Raw genomic sequence first — 14,467 nt, forward strand, 5'->3', positions numbered from 1 at the left:
GACATTCTGGTCACGGAACTATCGTGACTTGCTATTTAAATCCCATACAGTGAATTTATTTCGTCATTATTCGAAGTTTACCTTTGCGTAATACAACTTGCTTTCGTCTAAAGATCAAAAGTCTAATACGTAGCTACGAAGTTGACCTTGAGCTATATATTTACTGCACCAGTGGCAATTTCCTGGAAGAACGCATATCTTTGGTGAGTTTTGTGTCTCAGTAGTTGCTGAAATAACACAAGGTCGACTGATCATAAGTTACTAATTTTTTGGCTGTGCATTTAATTCATCAAGATTTTTCTTTATAAGATGATTTAAGAGCATTTCTTGTTTATCTTGGTGATAAAGGATAATAAAAGATACTGTTTTCCTAAAAGTTACGTGGTGATGTGTAATGAGATGTGTGCAAATTCATAACTTGTCGACTTTAACCTGGGAAAAAAACGCTTAACGTAGGATTACCCTCAGAATTACCTTAAATAGAAATAGTATGGCGTAAATAAAGGAATCGATCAACGGTATGCAAGGTTTTGGAAGCTAAATTGGACCTCACTGCAATAATCCCCCCCCCCCCCCACCCTTCCTTCCTGCTGTAAGGTTTAGTTGGGAAAGTTATGATTTTTCCTTCTTCAAAGAAACTAACAACATTCAGATTCCATGGAGATCATTTTTAAGGTACTGAAAAAAACTGTAATCCCCATATGACGTCTTACAATGAGAGGGAGGGGTCTTTTTTTAGAAAAAAGGAGAATCTTCACAAAGCAACCTTATTGGAACAGAGAGAAGTGGTTGTCTTCTTGCAATTATTTCTTTTTTATTTATTATTTTGTTGAAGCATCATTTGCCAAATAAATGCAGTGTGACCTCAACCACTCTTACCAAAATAACTGAGAAACTATAAGCACCCTGTTGGTCAAAATCCTGTCATTTATTGCACTATTATATCCATAGGAAATTAAAGTTTATTTCATAAAAGCAATATAATGCACTTTCTATTGGCTTACTGGCGTAATAACCCAGTTTTGGTGTTGGGAGGGTATGAGAAGAATGTGTAAATCACTTGCTTCCAGCTCATGATGTACAAACTATTCTTATGTTTTCCCAAATCCTGCGTGGATTATTGTGCTGGTATTAACCATCAAAAGTGCTCTCTATTGCTCAAATAATTCATTCATTGGCCAGACCATTTCATGAAAAGAGTAAAAACAAATTAAATTTTACAGAGTTATTGGATGTGGTCTACAGAAGAAGCTCTTGCAACTGTATGATCTTTACCTCTAATTTAATTGTTAATCTTATCATAATATTCTTACTAAATCAAATCTCTTTTCACAAGCCAGCCATGAGAAATAAGAAAGATCCAGTGCTGGAGCTTATCTTTGATGGAGCCAGCAGAAGTAATGCATTAGTAGACTCTCATCCTGAGCACATTGGAAGAAGAACCAGGATCTTGTTGGTGGTGTGCATTTTATTTAGGGAGCTTTGTGAATGTCTAACATTTTATGGTATTGTGACAAACCCTGTGTTGTACTGCAGAGACTACTTGAAGCTTGAGGCTCCATTGCCCAGCAGTATCAGTCTTACATTTCAAGGTAGATTACAGTGATTTTTTTGTCTAATGAACTTTTTCTTTTACATCAGATGATAATTAAGTATGATCAATTGAGTTGATAACTTACATTGGCCACCTTTAAGAGTTTCAAAGCTGAGGATTTGAATGTTAGCCCCTTGTCAGAGCTAATGACAAAGGGCCAATGCTTGAAATTTCAGCGTTAAAACTCTTTAAGGTGGCCAATTTAAGTTATCAACTGAGTTGATAATACTTAATTACCCTGTTATATCCTCCCAATGATGCAGCATTACAGTTTCTTTAGAAACTTACCCTTGTATTTTTTTACATGTCATTAATGACCTTGATTGCATGATTTCCTAACAAATTGACTTTGTGGTTGAACAATCAGAGATAAGCAGGATTCTTTTAAGGACAAGCAGTTTCTTTGTAAAGCCAGCCATGAGTTTCCCAGTGGAAATAGCACAAATAAGCCAGATCAGAGCCCTGAGGAAATGCAACTTCTGGGTTCTGATAGAAATTGGCATTTAAGAAGCATTATAATTGCCTTTCAAACAACTAGGGCCAGATCTTCTGGAATTAATTGGTTTTTTAGCTTAAAGTGAGACTAGCCTGTTTGATTGACAGTGTGTTACAATTTCAAGCTTAGGAGAAGTTATTCATCAATCATTTGTAAATGATAGTATCTAAAAGGGTAAAATCTATAAATTTGACCTCCTATGTGATTTACCAATGACTTCTCTCTAACTTGTCATTACATCATCTTGCTAAACAGGTGTTGCATGAATAAGACAAAAGAAAGATCTTAAACAGACAGAAAGATTTAAAACAGACAGCACTGACTTCACTGCAGTTTAACATTCAAGTTCATTGTGTAGATACAGTGAAATGTGGCCATTTTTTTTTGTTTTCTTTTTTAAATATTTACTCCCAATATCTGATCACCTGTTTGCTAGAAAATAATTGTGGATATTATTGGGAGAAGTTACATGTTATCGTATTTGGGAGTTAAATGGTTAATGAAGATGTTTCACCAAAGATTTTCTATGTAGTGGTCAGTTGTGACTTACCTTTTTAAATAATGCTAGTTTACCTGTCTTCCTAGAAATTGTTTTCCTGCTCAGTGCTGCAAGCTGATAATTAAAAAGGCATGCAAGAGAGAAAGTCGAAAATGAAATCAGAGTAAGTGGTCTCATTTTCCTGCGGGCTTTTTTTTATCACATGGGAGGTGAGCCACCCAATATAGGGCATTTCATGTTAGTCCCCAGTACTTTTCTGTCATTTGTGGTAAGGTGTATTTACCAACATGTAAAACAAGATGATTTGATTGAACTATTGCAGACTTTGATGAGATATCAGATTCAGATGCAGTTTTACATTGACTCAAGAATTTCCCTTGAAATCTAACTTAGTTCTTTTTTTCTTCAAGGCACCTCATTTTTTTCACCTGTGATCGGTGGCTGGGTGGCAGATACTTTTCTAGGGCATTACAACACCATATATGGAAGGTCTTTGCTTTATGTGGTAGGTGCTATTATTCTGGGTGCTGCTACATTTAACTATGGTGCTATATATGGACTGAGCACCGGAACTAGAGAGGCATTCTTAAAAATTGCGTTACTTCTCATTTTTATCGGAACTGGTGGAATCAAAGCCAGATCAAGAATGAGGGGCCCATAATTGTCCAGTGGTTCTTCGACTGGTTTTACTGGTTCATTCAGTTAGGACTTTTTTTAGCTTACACCGCAGTCGCTTTGGTGCAGCAAGAGGTGTCGTTCTTCTATGGTTACGTCATAACCGCTCTTTCAATGTTCTTGGCAGTCATATTACTCGTATGCGGTAGAAAATACAACATTACTCGTGAGCATAAAGAAAGCTACCTTTCTGAAACACTGAAGATAATATGGCTGGGATTAAAGAAGATTCGATGTGAGGGAAGCGCACGAGTTGGGTCCCACTGGCTAGACCGGGCTAAAGAGAGTCTGGGAGGAACTTACAAAGATCAAAGAGTCGAAGATGTCAAGTCAGTGCTGAAAATAGTTCCAATATTCCTTACATTTATCCTAAACTGGACAATTTAAGGACAGGTAAGCGTTAAGAGATGGATACTAACTGAGGGGTCTCATTCAAATTATTTTAGTGGTAGAAGTAATGATTCTCTGCAGGTTGACTCAGATACCGTCTTGTGAAAAGGTTTTTTATTCAAGAAACTGACCGCTACACCCGATGTTACTTCGCTACGCCCCTCCACAGAAGACACCAGATATTTGCAATATTTGCATGAACGTCACCTTTAGTGGGGATAAGGGGCTGATATGGGCGATGTTTGTACCTTTGAGGCGCAGAATAGTGAAATTGTGCTATTTCGGCGGTTCGATTGCGCTTAAAATGCTGTTAAAAATGCTACACTTTTATTAGCGTATAATCCTCAGGGCAAAGGGATACCAAATTCCTTCTGCATGAACAATAGTACGCTGTGTGTAGAATATATAGTGCTAACTTTGAGGCTTTTGACAAATATTATAAGCTTTTAACTCCGTCGTACCAACAACAACAACAACAAAGATAAGGCACTGCGAAAGCCACACGCACAAACGTTATTTTTCCTACCCTTATAATGTCTATAATAACCTTGGTGATCTTGCCGGTATTCTGATAAGGGAGCTTGAGTGACGTCTAGAACTTTTCTTGCTTTTCCTCCTAGGGCTAAACAAGCTACCTCCTTAAAGGTTCTTTCAAGAAACTCAAACTGTCCGAGCACTTAATTACAATGCCGGCGGCCTCTCTGTATCTCTTCGAGATCACCATGCTATTAATCCTCATACCGATTGTGGATCGCATTATTTACCCATCCCTCCGTTACTTCGGCATCGACTTCACCCCCCTGAAGAAAATGGGTGTCGGAACGTTGTTTGCCATGGGGTCTGTCCTCATGGCAGGGTTTATGGAGATCGAAAGAAAAAAATACATTCACACACATGGTTATTTTAAACAGCGTCCGTTCGACACTCCAGTAAATGCCTCACAAATGAACATCTTTTATCAAGTTTCTCAATACGTGCTCCGGGGAACTGGGGAAGTATTGACCTCGATTCCAGGTAAGCTGTGAGAGTGAGTGGAAGGATGTCCAGCCGGCGTGGTCTGGATATTTTTCCAAATGATCTGATAGCAAAGGAGTTGCCACTGTTGTCATAAAGGAATGATAATTCACATTATTAAATTTAAATAATTATCAAAGCTTCGAAAGTTTTTTGTACTCGTGTTATGAAGAAGTTTATTCGAAGTTTCTGTTCGCTATTCATTATCGTCATCATCGTATCACAAATCGATCTCAAAATCTGTTTGGTACTGACCTGCTGGTTGACCACCTTGAACGGCGCCGTCTTACAGGTTACCAGGAACGTTTGCAGAGGGAGAGATGTTTACCATATCCAAAGCACAAAATTGATAGCCGGATTCGAATTGACTTGAAATCGGCGCATGTTTGAAACAAACCAAAATAGATATAAAATTGCTTACCGTTGATCGTGACTTCTTTTTTCCTCTTTCTTGCTTTTACCTCTTGCGAAAAACGAGTAGACACAACCTCAACAAAGATAACCACCAAGCAACTTCCACGCGAATCAAACGTCAAATGATGCCATAACAGGGCATTTGACAGAAAACCTATCTAGCTGTCAAGCTGTGAAGTTGTCTTCCAACTCGAAACACTTCCGGCCGGAAGTTTCGCCAGGAGACTTTTTGCGTCTCTTGTAGTTTTCCCTTTCATATCGTTGATTTCACTTAAAAAAAAGCTTCTGAAGATATATCAGAAAATACAAAAATACATAACCAAGACAACTGAATAAGAAAGTGGTATTTATTATTCCATTGGCATCGACAACGCGATTCATTATTCCCGAGGTTTCGAAACCTAATTATTCATTATTTATTTTTAACTTAAACCCGCTATTCAATATTCATTATTCAGCTTTCAACCCAGAAGAATTATTTATAGTATATTGCTAACATGATATGTTACCTCTACCCCTGGTTTTCCTGTTTCAGTTTTCATTTTTTTTATATATTACTGACTTGTTGTTGAGCAAAGATTGTTCGGTTTGCTTTGTGTTCAGCATTAACTCAGTTTGGCTTGCTAGCGATCTTCTGCAAAACGTTCTCAGGTGTGATTGTGCCCTTTATTTCCCGGTAAGTACCAAAGTTCGTAAGGAGAGCAATGTACTTTATTTCTAGGTTTGCTTTCCTTTATTAATCTTTAAAATCATGTCGTGTTCAGCGATTTCCGAGTACGTGCACTTTGTTCAAATGTTAACAACCAAAAATGCTTGCACTCAAAATACTGTACTGACTCTGTCTCCCCTGCCTCCTCAAAATTCTGAACATTCTTGTTCATTCTTAGTAAGATGGATTTTCAACTGTGTTCAGTTGCACTTTCTAATTCGAATAGACTCTATGTTTGAATTATCAATTGTGTTTACCATTTCGAGTTGAGTTTGACTGTGGGAATAGATATAACGGCGTAATATGTGACTAACACAGTCTATATATTTTAAGCAAATGAAGATCATCGCAGTATATACTCAACTTAAGCAGTTGAGAAATAAGGCCTGAAAAAAATTCAGGCCTGAACGGGAATCGAACCCATGACCTCTGCGATACCGGTGCAGCGCTCTAACCAACTGAGCTATCAAGCCAACTGGGAGCTGGTCAATTGTGAGTCAATTGACCAGCTCCCAGTTGGCTTGATAGCTCAGTTGGTTAGAGCGCTGCACCGGTATCGCAGAGGTCATGGGTTCGATTCCCGTTCAGGCCTGAATTTTTTTCAGGCCTTATTTCTCAACTGCTTAAGTTGAGTATATACTGCGATGATCTTCATTTGCTTAAAATGTATTTTCCGCAGTACAAATATATGACTTTCATGTATTCTCATCACACAGTCTATATACTGTAAGATTTTACGCCACTATCTCAGTCGGTAGATTAATTATAATAAATTAATTTATAATCAAATTATATTACTGGCGTAAAATTTACATTATATATATAACCGACTGGAAGAAATTACGCCGTTAGTCACTGGCGTAAAATCTTACATATTTACATGACTGGAAGGAATTACGCTGCTAGTTACTGGCGTAAGATATTAAATATAAACACTACCGACTGGAAGAAATTACGCCATTAGTTACTGGCGTAAAATCTTTACTGGGGTAAAATCTTGCATACGTGGTCGCACGAAGTATAGTACAACTGATTGTGATTGGATAATACCGCTTATGTCGGGGGGACCGAGGAACCTACCCGTTTGTTATGAAATAAACTGTCTTTAAAAATGACTCCGTCTTCAACACTTTTGTCGTTAATGTACTATGAAGTTTTAAGCCGAAGTAAAGGCGTAAATATAAATAGTTATCCCTTGTCAGCTTTTTTGCGGCCAATTTACCGGATCAAATCTTTTGGTCTCCCCAAAGTGTTTGTTCTACATTAGGGACTTGTCAGAAATTAGCAGGGGGGAGGGGGGTGGAAACAGAGGGGGGGGTCACATCTTTTTGAGCCTCAGAAAAGGGAGGGGTCATGAGAAATGGGCAGTTAAAAGGGGGAGGGTCATGCAAATATATGCCCGTGATTATGTAGAGGTTCACCCACAGAAGAAAAAGGAAGTTCTTTATTTGGAAGAGGTGGATGATCATGATGAATGTGAGGTAGATGAAGGGGATGAGGCATTACCCACTTGTTCTAGTGATGAAGACTTTGTATTGGGAGAAATAGGAGAGTCGAGTGATCAGTCGGACTCTTAATGCTGTCATCGAAAATGTATGTATGTTGCATGACAAAGAACAGATTAGAAATATATTTTGAGTTTTCATAATGCTGACGCACCCGAGTGTATTGCAAGAACTAGATTTTATCATTTATACAAGAGGGGGAGGGTCATGATATTTTAGGCCAAGCTCAAGGGGAGGGTTAGCAAATTTCACTCCCATTGCAGGGATGGGTCACCTAATTTCCGAACCCAAATTTAAAATTCCCACCCCCTCCCCCCTGCTAATTTCTGACAAGTCCCTTAGTGGAGGGGTATAGGGGAGCGAGCGCCCGGGAGAACAGGGGACTGGAGCCGCAGGAAGCGCGAGCAGAAATGGAAAACGCAGCCGTAAAAAAGCCGAACCCAGCAAAGTTTTTTGACTTCCATTTAATGCCCACCCAGAGGGAAAATTTCCCATTCGTTTCTTTATTACGTCAAAGGTCATAGATGAGATGTCATGAAAAATCTACAAATTTGTCGGTGTCTTGCAAGCTGTATCAGTAGAAAATTGTCCAGCGACCAAAGCGAATCAAATGCCTTTGTTAATCAGCCTCATTATTTTAGGCGTCGAAACGGAAAATCAGTCCATATAAGACCTTGTTTCTGTAATTGACAATCACATAGCTAAATTTTAGCGATGTAGAAATCTATCAATGCACGTATGTACAACAATTCAACCTTTCCACAGAGGTTTAAAGGAGATTTCAACTTCTCGAAGAAATCTGAATAATTATGTAATGTGATAGCAGCCGGACAGACAGTATTGTACAATAATGCTCTACCAGAGCTGAAAATAAACGCTCAAAGTGCAAATGGTTGTACACTTCCTGTGCAGTGATACGAATCACTCATTGAATCTAGCTTTCATATTGCTCACGACAATAGCTACTTCCGAAGATAAGCAAAAATTAAACGCGATGGGTATTCAATTAGCTGAATTAGAAGCAGGGCTAGTCCGTAAAAAATTCATTCTTATTACGAAAAATATTCATTTCACAACTTCCTATTGCGCACTGATGAGATTGAAGCAATTAAGACTGGTACTAAATACAGCCTGGTCTCTTAACCCCTCCAGACCTAGGGGGATAACCAGCATCTAATTTCTTCTTGCTATCTCACTTGCTGAATCAAACATTAAGGTCGTGAGAGTATAGGAAAGGTCATCAACTGGAAAAGCCCATGATTGTTAAACAAATTCCCCTTAATTGTCAGCACCATAGGAAATGTTTGGAGAACAGGATGGAGAGTAAGCATACTGATGATAAGGTTTAAATGGGTAAGGCTCTTAGTCACAAGAATGAAGGTGGGGGGTGCCGTATGAATGTAGGATTCCACCCTATTCTCACGGCTTGTTTTTAATTTTCTTAGAAATCCTGCAGCACGTCAGCAATTACAAATTAATTCCGTTAATCAATTTGTTTTTAATTTGCTTAGAAATCCTGCAGCATGTCAGCAACTACAAATGGAAATGAAAATTCTCCCTTAATTCCAAAGGAACTAGATAAACCACATTCCACACCTGGTGGGGAGACAAGTGTGGCTACCAATTCATCTGACTCCAATAGTGCCTTGAGTCGACAACAAAGGGTCCTGAATGCAGTGTGTATTCTTGTTACAGAGTTATGTGAGCGCATGACCTTCTTTGGAGCAGCTGCAAATCTAGTTTTATTTTCCAAGAATGTGCTAAAGCTACAGTCACCTTGGCCATCAACAATCACTCTTTTGTTCGCAGGTTTGTTTGTAGTGTTATCCTAACATTCTTATGTTTTAATTCTTGTTAATTCTCCCCTCTAGCTGCTATAAGTTTCCTTGTAAATTAGTAAGAGGAATTTGGTGTTAGATCAAGATAACAGGTATGCTTATTACCTCTTTACTGGATAATGTGAGGATATTATAAGGAGAAGTTTCATGTTAATCACTTGTAGGATCATGCTCATTAAAGAACGAAACTATACTGTATATTTAAGTATTGACTACAGCTGTTTCAAGAAAGGCTGTTTAGAAAAAGTGTAAAAGTAAGTACAACAACCTCAAATGTAAATTTTGGTAGTTTTCAAGTCCTTGACCTTGCAGGATTTCTGGGAAATCTGAGAACATAACACTTTTAGGATGAGGCATAGCAAGGTTGAGGAATGTAGACATTCATTTGACATATTAAAATTAATTGATTACAGGATGCCCACATTACTTTTCAAGATGGTCACGTGCACTTTAATTTGACCTTTTTTTGGAAAACCGAAGTCTTGAAACAGCTGTGTACAATTGTTAAGGCAAATGTAGAAATTTTTCAAATATATGGAGTACTTTTTTGTTCCCCTTTATTGTTTCTGCTTAGTAAAATAACTTCAACTAGCTACAGGACTCTCATTGCTTCTAGTTGCATCATGCATGTAAGATGGTTTTAAAGAAAATAATCATCTCAATCCTTTAACTTTGAAGATCTGATTGTTCATTGTCCCCTCTAGCTGAAAATGAGGAAATGTAAAATGGTTTCCATGTTTACATAGCCTGATGTAAACAGGCGGGAGGTTGGGAGAACACGAGATAAGTGTAGGAAACCACGATGCGAAATGGAGTGGTTTCCAGCTTATCAAGTGTTCTCCCAACTTCTCAAGTGTTTACATCAGGCTATGTAAACACGGAAACCATTTTACATTTCTTTTATAAAATAACTAATGAAAGAGGAATGGATAAGTTTACATACGCTCCTCTAAAATGGTTTTATGGCCAATCAGAGCGCGCGTACTATTTGAATTATTTTATAAATAGTTTCTTGTGAATTAAATACAAAATTTGGTCTTAGATCAAGACAAAGACTTTTACCTGATGAGTTTGAGTATTCTCATAATCTGTTTACTGGATAATGTTTGCATATTATAGGGAGAAGTTACATGTTAACCACTTTTGGGAGTTAATGGGTTATGTTTACATGGATTCATTATATAAGAAACCTTGCGAGTAACTCCTACATTCCAATGCTTGTGCCAGGTACACAACTCAGAACATTCACCTGTTAAATGCCATTTGAAGTACAAGTATGCTGAACTAAAAGTTTTAATCACCGAAAAACAACACTACTTTTACTCCAGGGCTCAAGCCACCAAGAAAAATTAAAAATTGCAAAAGTTATGACATGTAGTACAGTGTTAACCCCTTAAACCCATGAGAGTGGTAAGCATCTAATTTATCCCATCAGTATCATGCTTGCATGAGGCAAGTTGTAAATTAATGAGAATAAAGGTAATGATTACAAAGTGTAGAAACTTTTGATTATTAAAAATATTCTCCATGCACATACCATCTGAAATGTACAGAAAACAGCATGGCTCAGCTTGCAAACTGATGCAAAGGTAGTGTAAAGGTTTGAAAAACCAGATTGTTGATGAGCTGAGCTGTTCAACTCTTTTAAAATTGATTTATTTTTTCCTTCTTTTTTTTTTTTCCCATAGGAACATGTTTTCTCACCCCTTTACTTGGTGGGTGGTTAGCCGATTCTTACCTTGGTCAGTATAACACCATATATGGAAGCTCTTTGTTGTATTTTGTGGGAGTTGTGCTTCTAGCTACAGTATCAGCTTCTGATAATTTGTTGAAGAGCATATTTAATGCATCAGGAAGAGTAGTGTTCTTTATCCTGGCCCTTGTGTTGATAGCATTTAGTGCAGGAGGAATCAAAGCCACTGTGTCACCCTTTGGAGCAGATCAGTTGAAACAGGATGGTCCAAGAGCTGTTCAGACCTTTTTCAACTATTTTTATTGGTTCATTAACATTGGAGCCCTCGTCGCTTTTACTGTGGTGGTTGCAGTCCAGCAAAAAGACATTTTCTCTGGTTATGCCATCCTAGTGGGTTTTATGTTCCTTGGAATCAATGTATTTCTCACCTGTCGTAATAGGTACTTGGTCAAGCCACCAGGTGGTAGCCAACTAACTGAAACAGCAAAAATAATTCACAATGCCATTAAAAATCGGAAACAAAACACCGGTGGCTGGATGGATGGAGCAAAGAGCAGATTTGGAGGAAAGTTTGGTGATGATCAGGTTGAAGATGTCAAGGCTGTGTTAAGACTACTTCCTGTTTTCATTACTTTCATCTTTTATTTTTCAGTTTTCTCTCAGGTAAGGCTTTGCCATCATGAAATCATAACAGTTATACATGATATATATATGTGTTTAGAAGAAGAGAAGAGGATCACAACCAAGATGTAAATTGTTAGAAGAAATTGAAACTTAAGGCAATATTAGCTTGAAACTTTTTCTTTTCTCTTCTTTCAGATGTCCACGTCATTTCTCATTCAAGGTACATACATGAAGCTAAATTTTGATGGCTTTTCCTTGCCAGCAGCATCTTTGTCATTGTTTGATATAGTTCTTATTCTGGTGCTTGTTCCCCTTGTGGACCATGCAGTTTATCCTTGTATTGAGCGCAGCGGGATCAAGTTGACATCCTTGCGGCGCATTGGTGTAGGGTTTGTTTTATCAGCAACTTCTATGCTTGTAGCTGGGCTGATTGAAATAAAACGACGGACAGTGTGGCAACATGGGGACATTTGCATACAGATGGTTTTTAATGAGAGTTACAGTGCCTCATGTTTCAGTATTTTCTGGCAAGCACCACAGTACTTATTGGTTGGATCTGGTGAAGTGTTTGCAACTATTACTGGTAAGTGAATTTCATTGATGTGTTTTTAAGCAATTGTCCACTGGATGTTGAGATGGCTTCAGTTTTACTTAACTTTGCTCTGTCTGATTGGTACAGGCATCCTGTGTCATCCTCTCAACAATCAGATGCAAAACTATAAAAACAATCACGACTTAACCATTCACATTTACCCATGCTTCAAGCAGTTTGCTTGTTGTCACTTTGAGTGCTCTTACTGGCAAATGATAATTTGTAGACCTTTGTTCTGATTGATCACTGGGATTTCGATTGGTTTTGGTTTTGGTTTTTTGACACTGCTGCCCTAAGCCTTTGAAAATGTTAACCTAGTCTCTTTCTCTTCATTATGAATTAACCATTTTAAGAAATGTTTCAGGAGACATGATGGGTAATGGAAGGAGTAAGACATGGTTACTCACAGTCACTTCAGGAACCTTCAGAAAAAAATTGTCTCACCTGTGTCTTACGTCCCCAGCCTTCTCTACATGAGAAATTTCCATGTTTTTCCATGAGGGTAATTTGTAGAAATCCACAGTGATATATTTTTCTACTGTCTCTTTGTATCTGCAGGTCTGGAATTTGCATATTCACAGGCTCCTAAAAACCTTAATGGAGTGATCATGGCCCTTTTTCTATCAGCCTCTGGCATAGGAAGCTATATAGCAAACTTTCTAGTTGCTGTTGTCAACAGTGATTGGTACCCTGAGAAGGATCCCAATCAGGGTCATATGGAGTACTTCTTCTTCATGATGGCTGGTTTAATGACACTTAATTTCTTGTTGTTTCTGTTCATTGCATCCTCCTACAAATATAAGGAATCATCCCCACAAAGTGAAGGAGGACCAGGATGCCCATGAACTGACTGTTAGTGTTTCATCTGTGCATGGCTGAGTGACATGTGTCAATTTGCTACTAAATGTGCAAAAACTATTGTGTGCACCTGCCTGTAGGAAGTCCTTAGTGCATGGTCATGAGACAATGCCAGCAATCAAAGTGAAGAGGTTGCACTACTGATGTAGTGTGGGTAGTTTTTAAGAATATAGATCAAGTGTGAATCATCTAAAAGTATGTAAAAATTTTCTGGCTATTAAACTACATTTGATAGGAACTAACAAAAATAGGAATTTCTATTTTTTTCCAGTACATGTTATGACCATATATCAATTACAAAAGTTCAAGGAGTTTGGATTCTAGTGCCAGGAGAGAGCAACCTGCATTAGTCTTGTAAAAAGCAGATCCAAAATCTGTGGAAGTTAGTGGTGGAGAAAAAATGAATGTTAAAAAAAAAAGGAGACAAAAAAGCTGCAAAATCAACCAACTCTTTGGCAAGTTTTTACCATTTAAGAATGCTACAATTTATATTACTACATACCACAAGTGAAAATAGTGCTTCTAGTGTGTGCTGATTGGTTAATGCGGAAGTGAATAGCAAGTGCTAGGCAGCTGATGAAACAAAATCACACATCAAAAGTTTAATTTCCAACCATTTTCCTGTAAATTGAAAGAATTTTAATTATTTTTTGGTATCTGTGGCATATACTAAAAAAATAACTCATCTGAGTGTTGGTGAACATTGTAGATATTCACCTTATTCACCTCTATTCACCTCCATTTTGGTGAATAATTGTTAATTATATCAGTTTCTGGACAATTTTAGTTATTAAGCTTGCATGTTATAGTAGGTTGACTCAAAATTTCTGACAGCAAAAATTTTAATTTTGTGTTTGTTAGCTTTAGAAATGAGAGAACTTAAGCATTCTACTCCTTTCATGCAATCTGCCACCTAGTTTTTAAAGAAATTTATTAAAAGTTTATTTAAGATTAATATGACCAGCAGTCGTGGATTAGATAGGAATATACGGTAGACCAAGGGGTTCCAGGACTTTGCTCTGAGCTGAGTCTCCTCTTACTCTTCAATAACTAAATGAAACATTAGCCATGACCAAACAGAAAAGAATATAAACTCACCTCAATCAGTTCCTTCCTGGCTTACAGATCACTTAACATTTGTAACTACTTCAGAAAGCGATCGTGATTGGAATACTTCCACACCAGAACTTATGATGATTGGGAACATTGATTTTACTGACGCGAGAAACACGTCACGCACATAGGTAATATCTTGTAAAAGTTGAATTGATTTCTCCTCTCAGTATCAATACAATTATAATCTAAAAGACGAGTGATGGGAATAATGAAAGATAATAAGTTTAACCAATAGCTAGATTACAAGAATTGTATGGCAGACAGTAAAGGAGAGTGAAAATTCTCCTTGCTTTCCCGCTCCTCACCGATCGTAGATTATGATAACCCTTTCGAGTAATCCTCTTGCCTGTTGACTCATCATCTATTTTTTACAAACTGATACCATCGAAAATTCTCCATACTTGCCGCTTATCAACCCCGTAGTTTGGTGACGTAAGGTGTTCACGTGAT

General features: G+C 37.7%; 1 protein-coding gene, 2 long non-coding RNA genes and 1 pseudogene across 5 annotated transcripts; 3 read left to right on the forward strand and 1 right to left on the reverse strand.

Moving 5' to 3' along the window:
• The first annotated feature begins 68 nt into the window (after positions 1 to 68).
• On the forward strand, positions 69 to 3,135 carry LOC113675170 (uncharacterized). Its single transcript, XR_016185035.1, has 4 exons — positions 69 to 203; positions 1,337 to 1,592; positions 2,676 to 2,752; positions 3,000 to 3,135. It is a non-coding gene; the product is annotated as an uncharacterized LOC113675170 (long non-coding RNA).
• On the forward strand, positions 2,792 to 4,800 carry LOC149048896 (solute carrier family 15 member 4-like; annotated as a pseudogene). Its single transcript, XR_016184746.1, has 3 exons — positions 2,792 to 2,798; positions 3,000 to 3,657; positions 4,275 to 4,800. The product of XR_016184746.1 is annotated as a solute carrier family 15 member 4-like (transcript).
• Positions 3,000 to 13,856, forward strand: LOC113675219 (solute carrier family 15 member 4-like). 2 transcript variants are annotated; one of them, XM_089200619.1, is made up of 6 exons: positions 3,000 to 3,657; positions 4,275 to 4,668; positions 8,808 to 9,105; positions 10,823 to 11,490; positions 11,647 to 12,034; positions 12,602 to 13,856. In XM_089200619.1, the coding sequence occupies exons 3-6, from the start codon at positions 8,820 to 8,822 to the stop codon at positions 12,886 to 12,888; spliced, it is 1,629 nt and encodes a 542-aa protein (XP_089056745.1). In that variant the 5' UTR covers positions 3,000 to 3,657; positions 4,275 to 4,668; positions 8,808 to 8,819; the 3' UTR covers positions 12,889 to 13,856. The 2 variants fall into 2 exon arrangements, with proteins under 2 accessions (XP_089056745.1, XP_089056744.1); XM_089200618.1 differs by lacking the exons at positions 3,000 to 3,657; positions 4,275 to 4,668 and adding an exon at positions 5,460 to 5,758.
• On the reverse strand, positions 11,449 to 14,435 carry LOC113675230 (uncharacterized). The gene is made up of 4 exons (XR_016185037.1): positions 14,323 to 14,435; positions 14,000 to 14,202; positions 12,488 to 12,833; positions 11,449 to 12,167 (listed from the first exon to the last, which is right to left on the reverse strand). It is a non-coding gene; the product is annotated as an uncharacterized LOC113675230 (long non-coding RNA).
• Between the last annotated feature and the right edge of the window lie 32 nt (positions 14,436 to 14,467).

The sequence above is a fragment of the Pocillopora damicornis genome, chromosome 3, assembly GCF_964200805.1.
Source record: "Pocillopora damicornis chromosome 3, jaPocDami1.2, whole genome shotgun sequence".
NCBI lineage: Eukaryota > Metazoa > Cnidaria > Anthozoa > Scleractinia > Pocilloporidae > Pocillopora > Pocillopora damicornis.

Excerpts from the sequence above, each read along its gene's own strand:
- LOC113675219 (XM_089200618.1), top strand. The coding sequence starts at position 5,585 with ATGTTACCTCTACCCCTGGTTTTCCTGTTTCAGTTTTCATTTTTTTTA. Across the intron at positions 9,106-10,822 it reads AATCACTCTTTTGTTCGCAG|GAACATGTTTTCTCACCCCT; the intron begins GTTTGTTTGTAG and ends TTTTTCCCATAG. Across the intron at positions 11,491-11,646 it reads ATTTTTCAGTTTTCTCTCAG|ATGTCCACGTCATTTCTCAT; the intron begins GTAAGGCTTTGC and ends CTCTTCTTTCAG.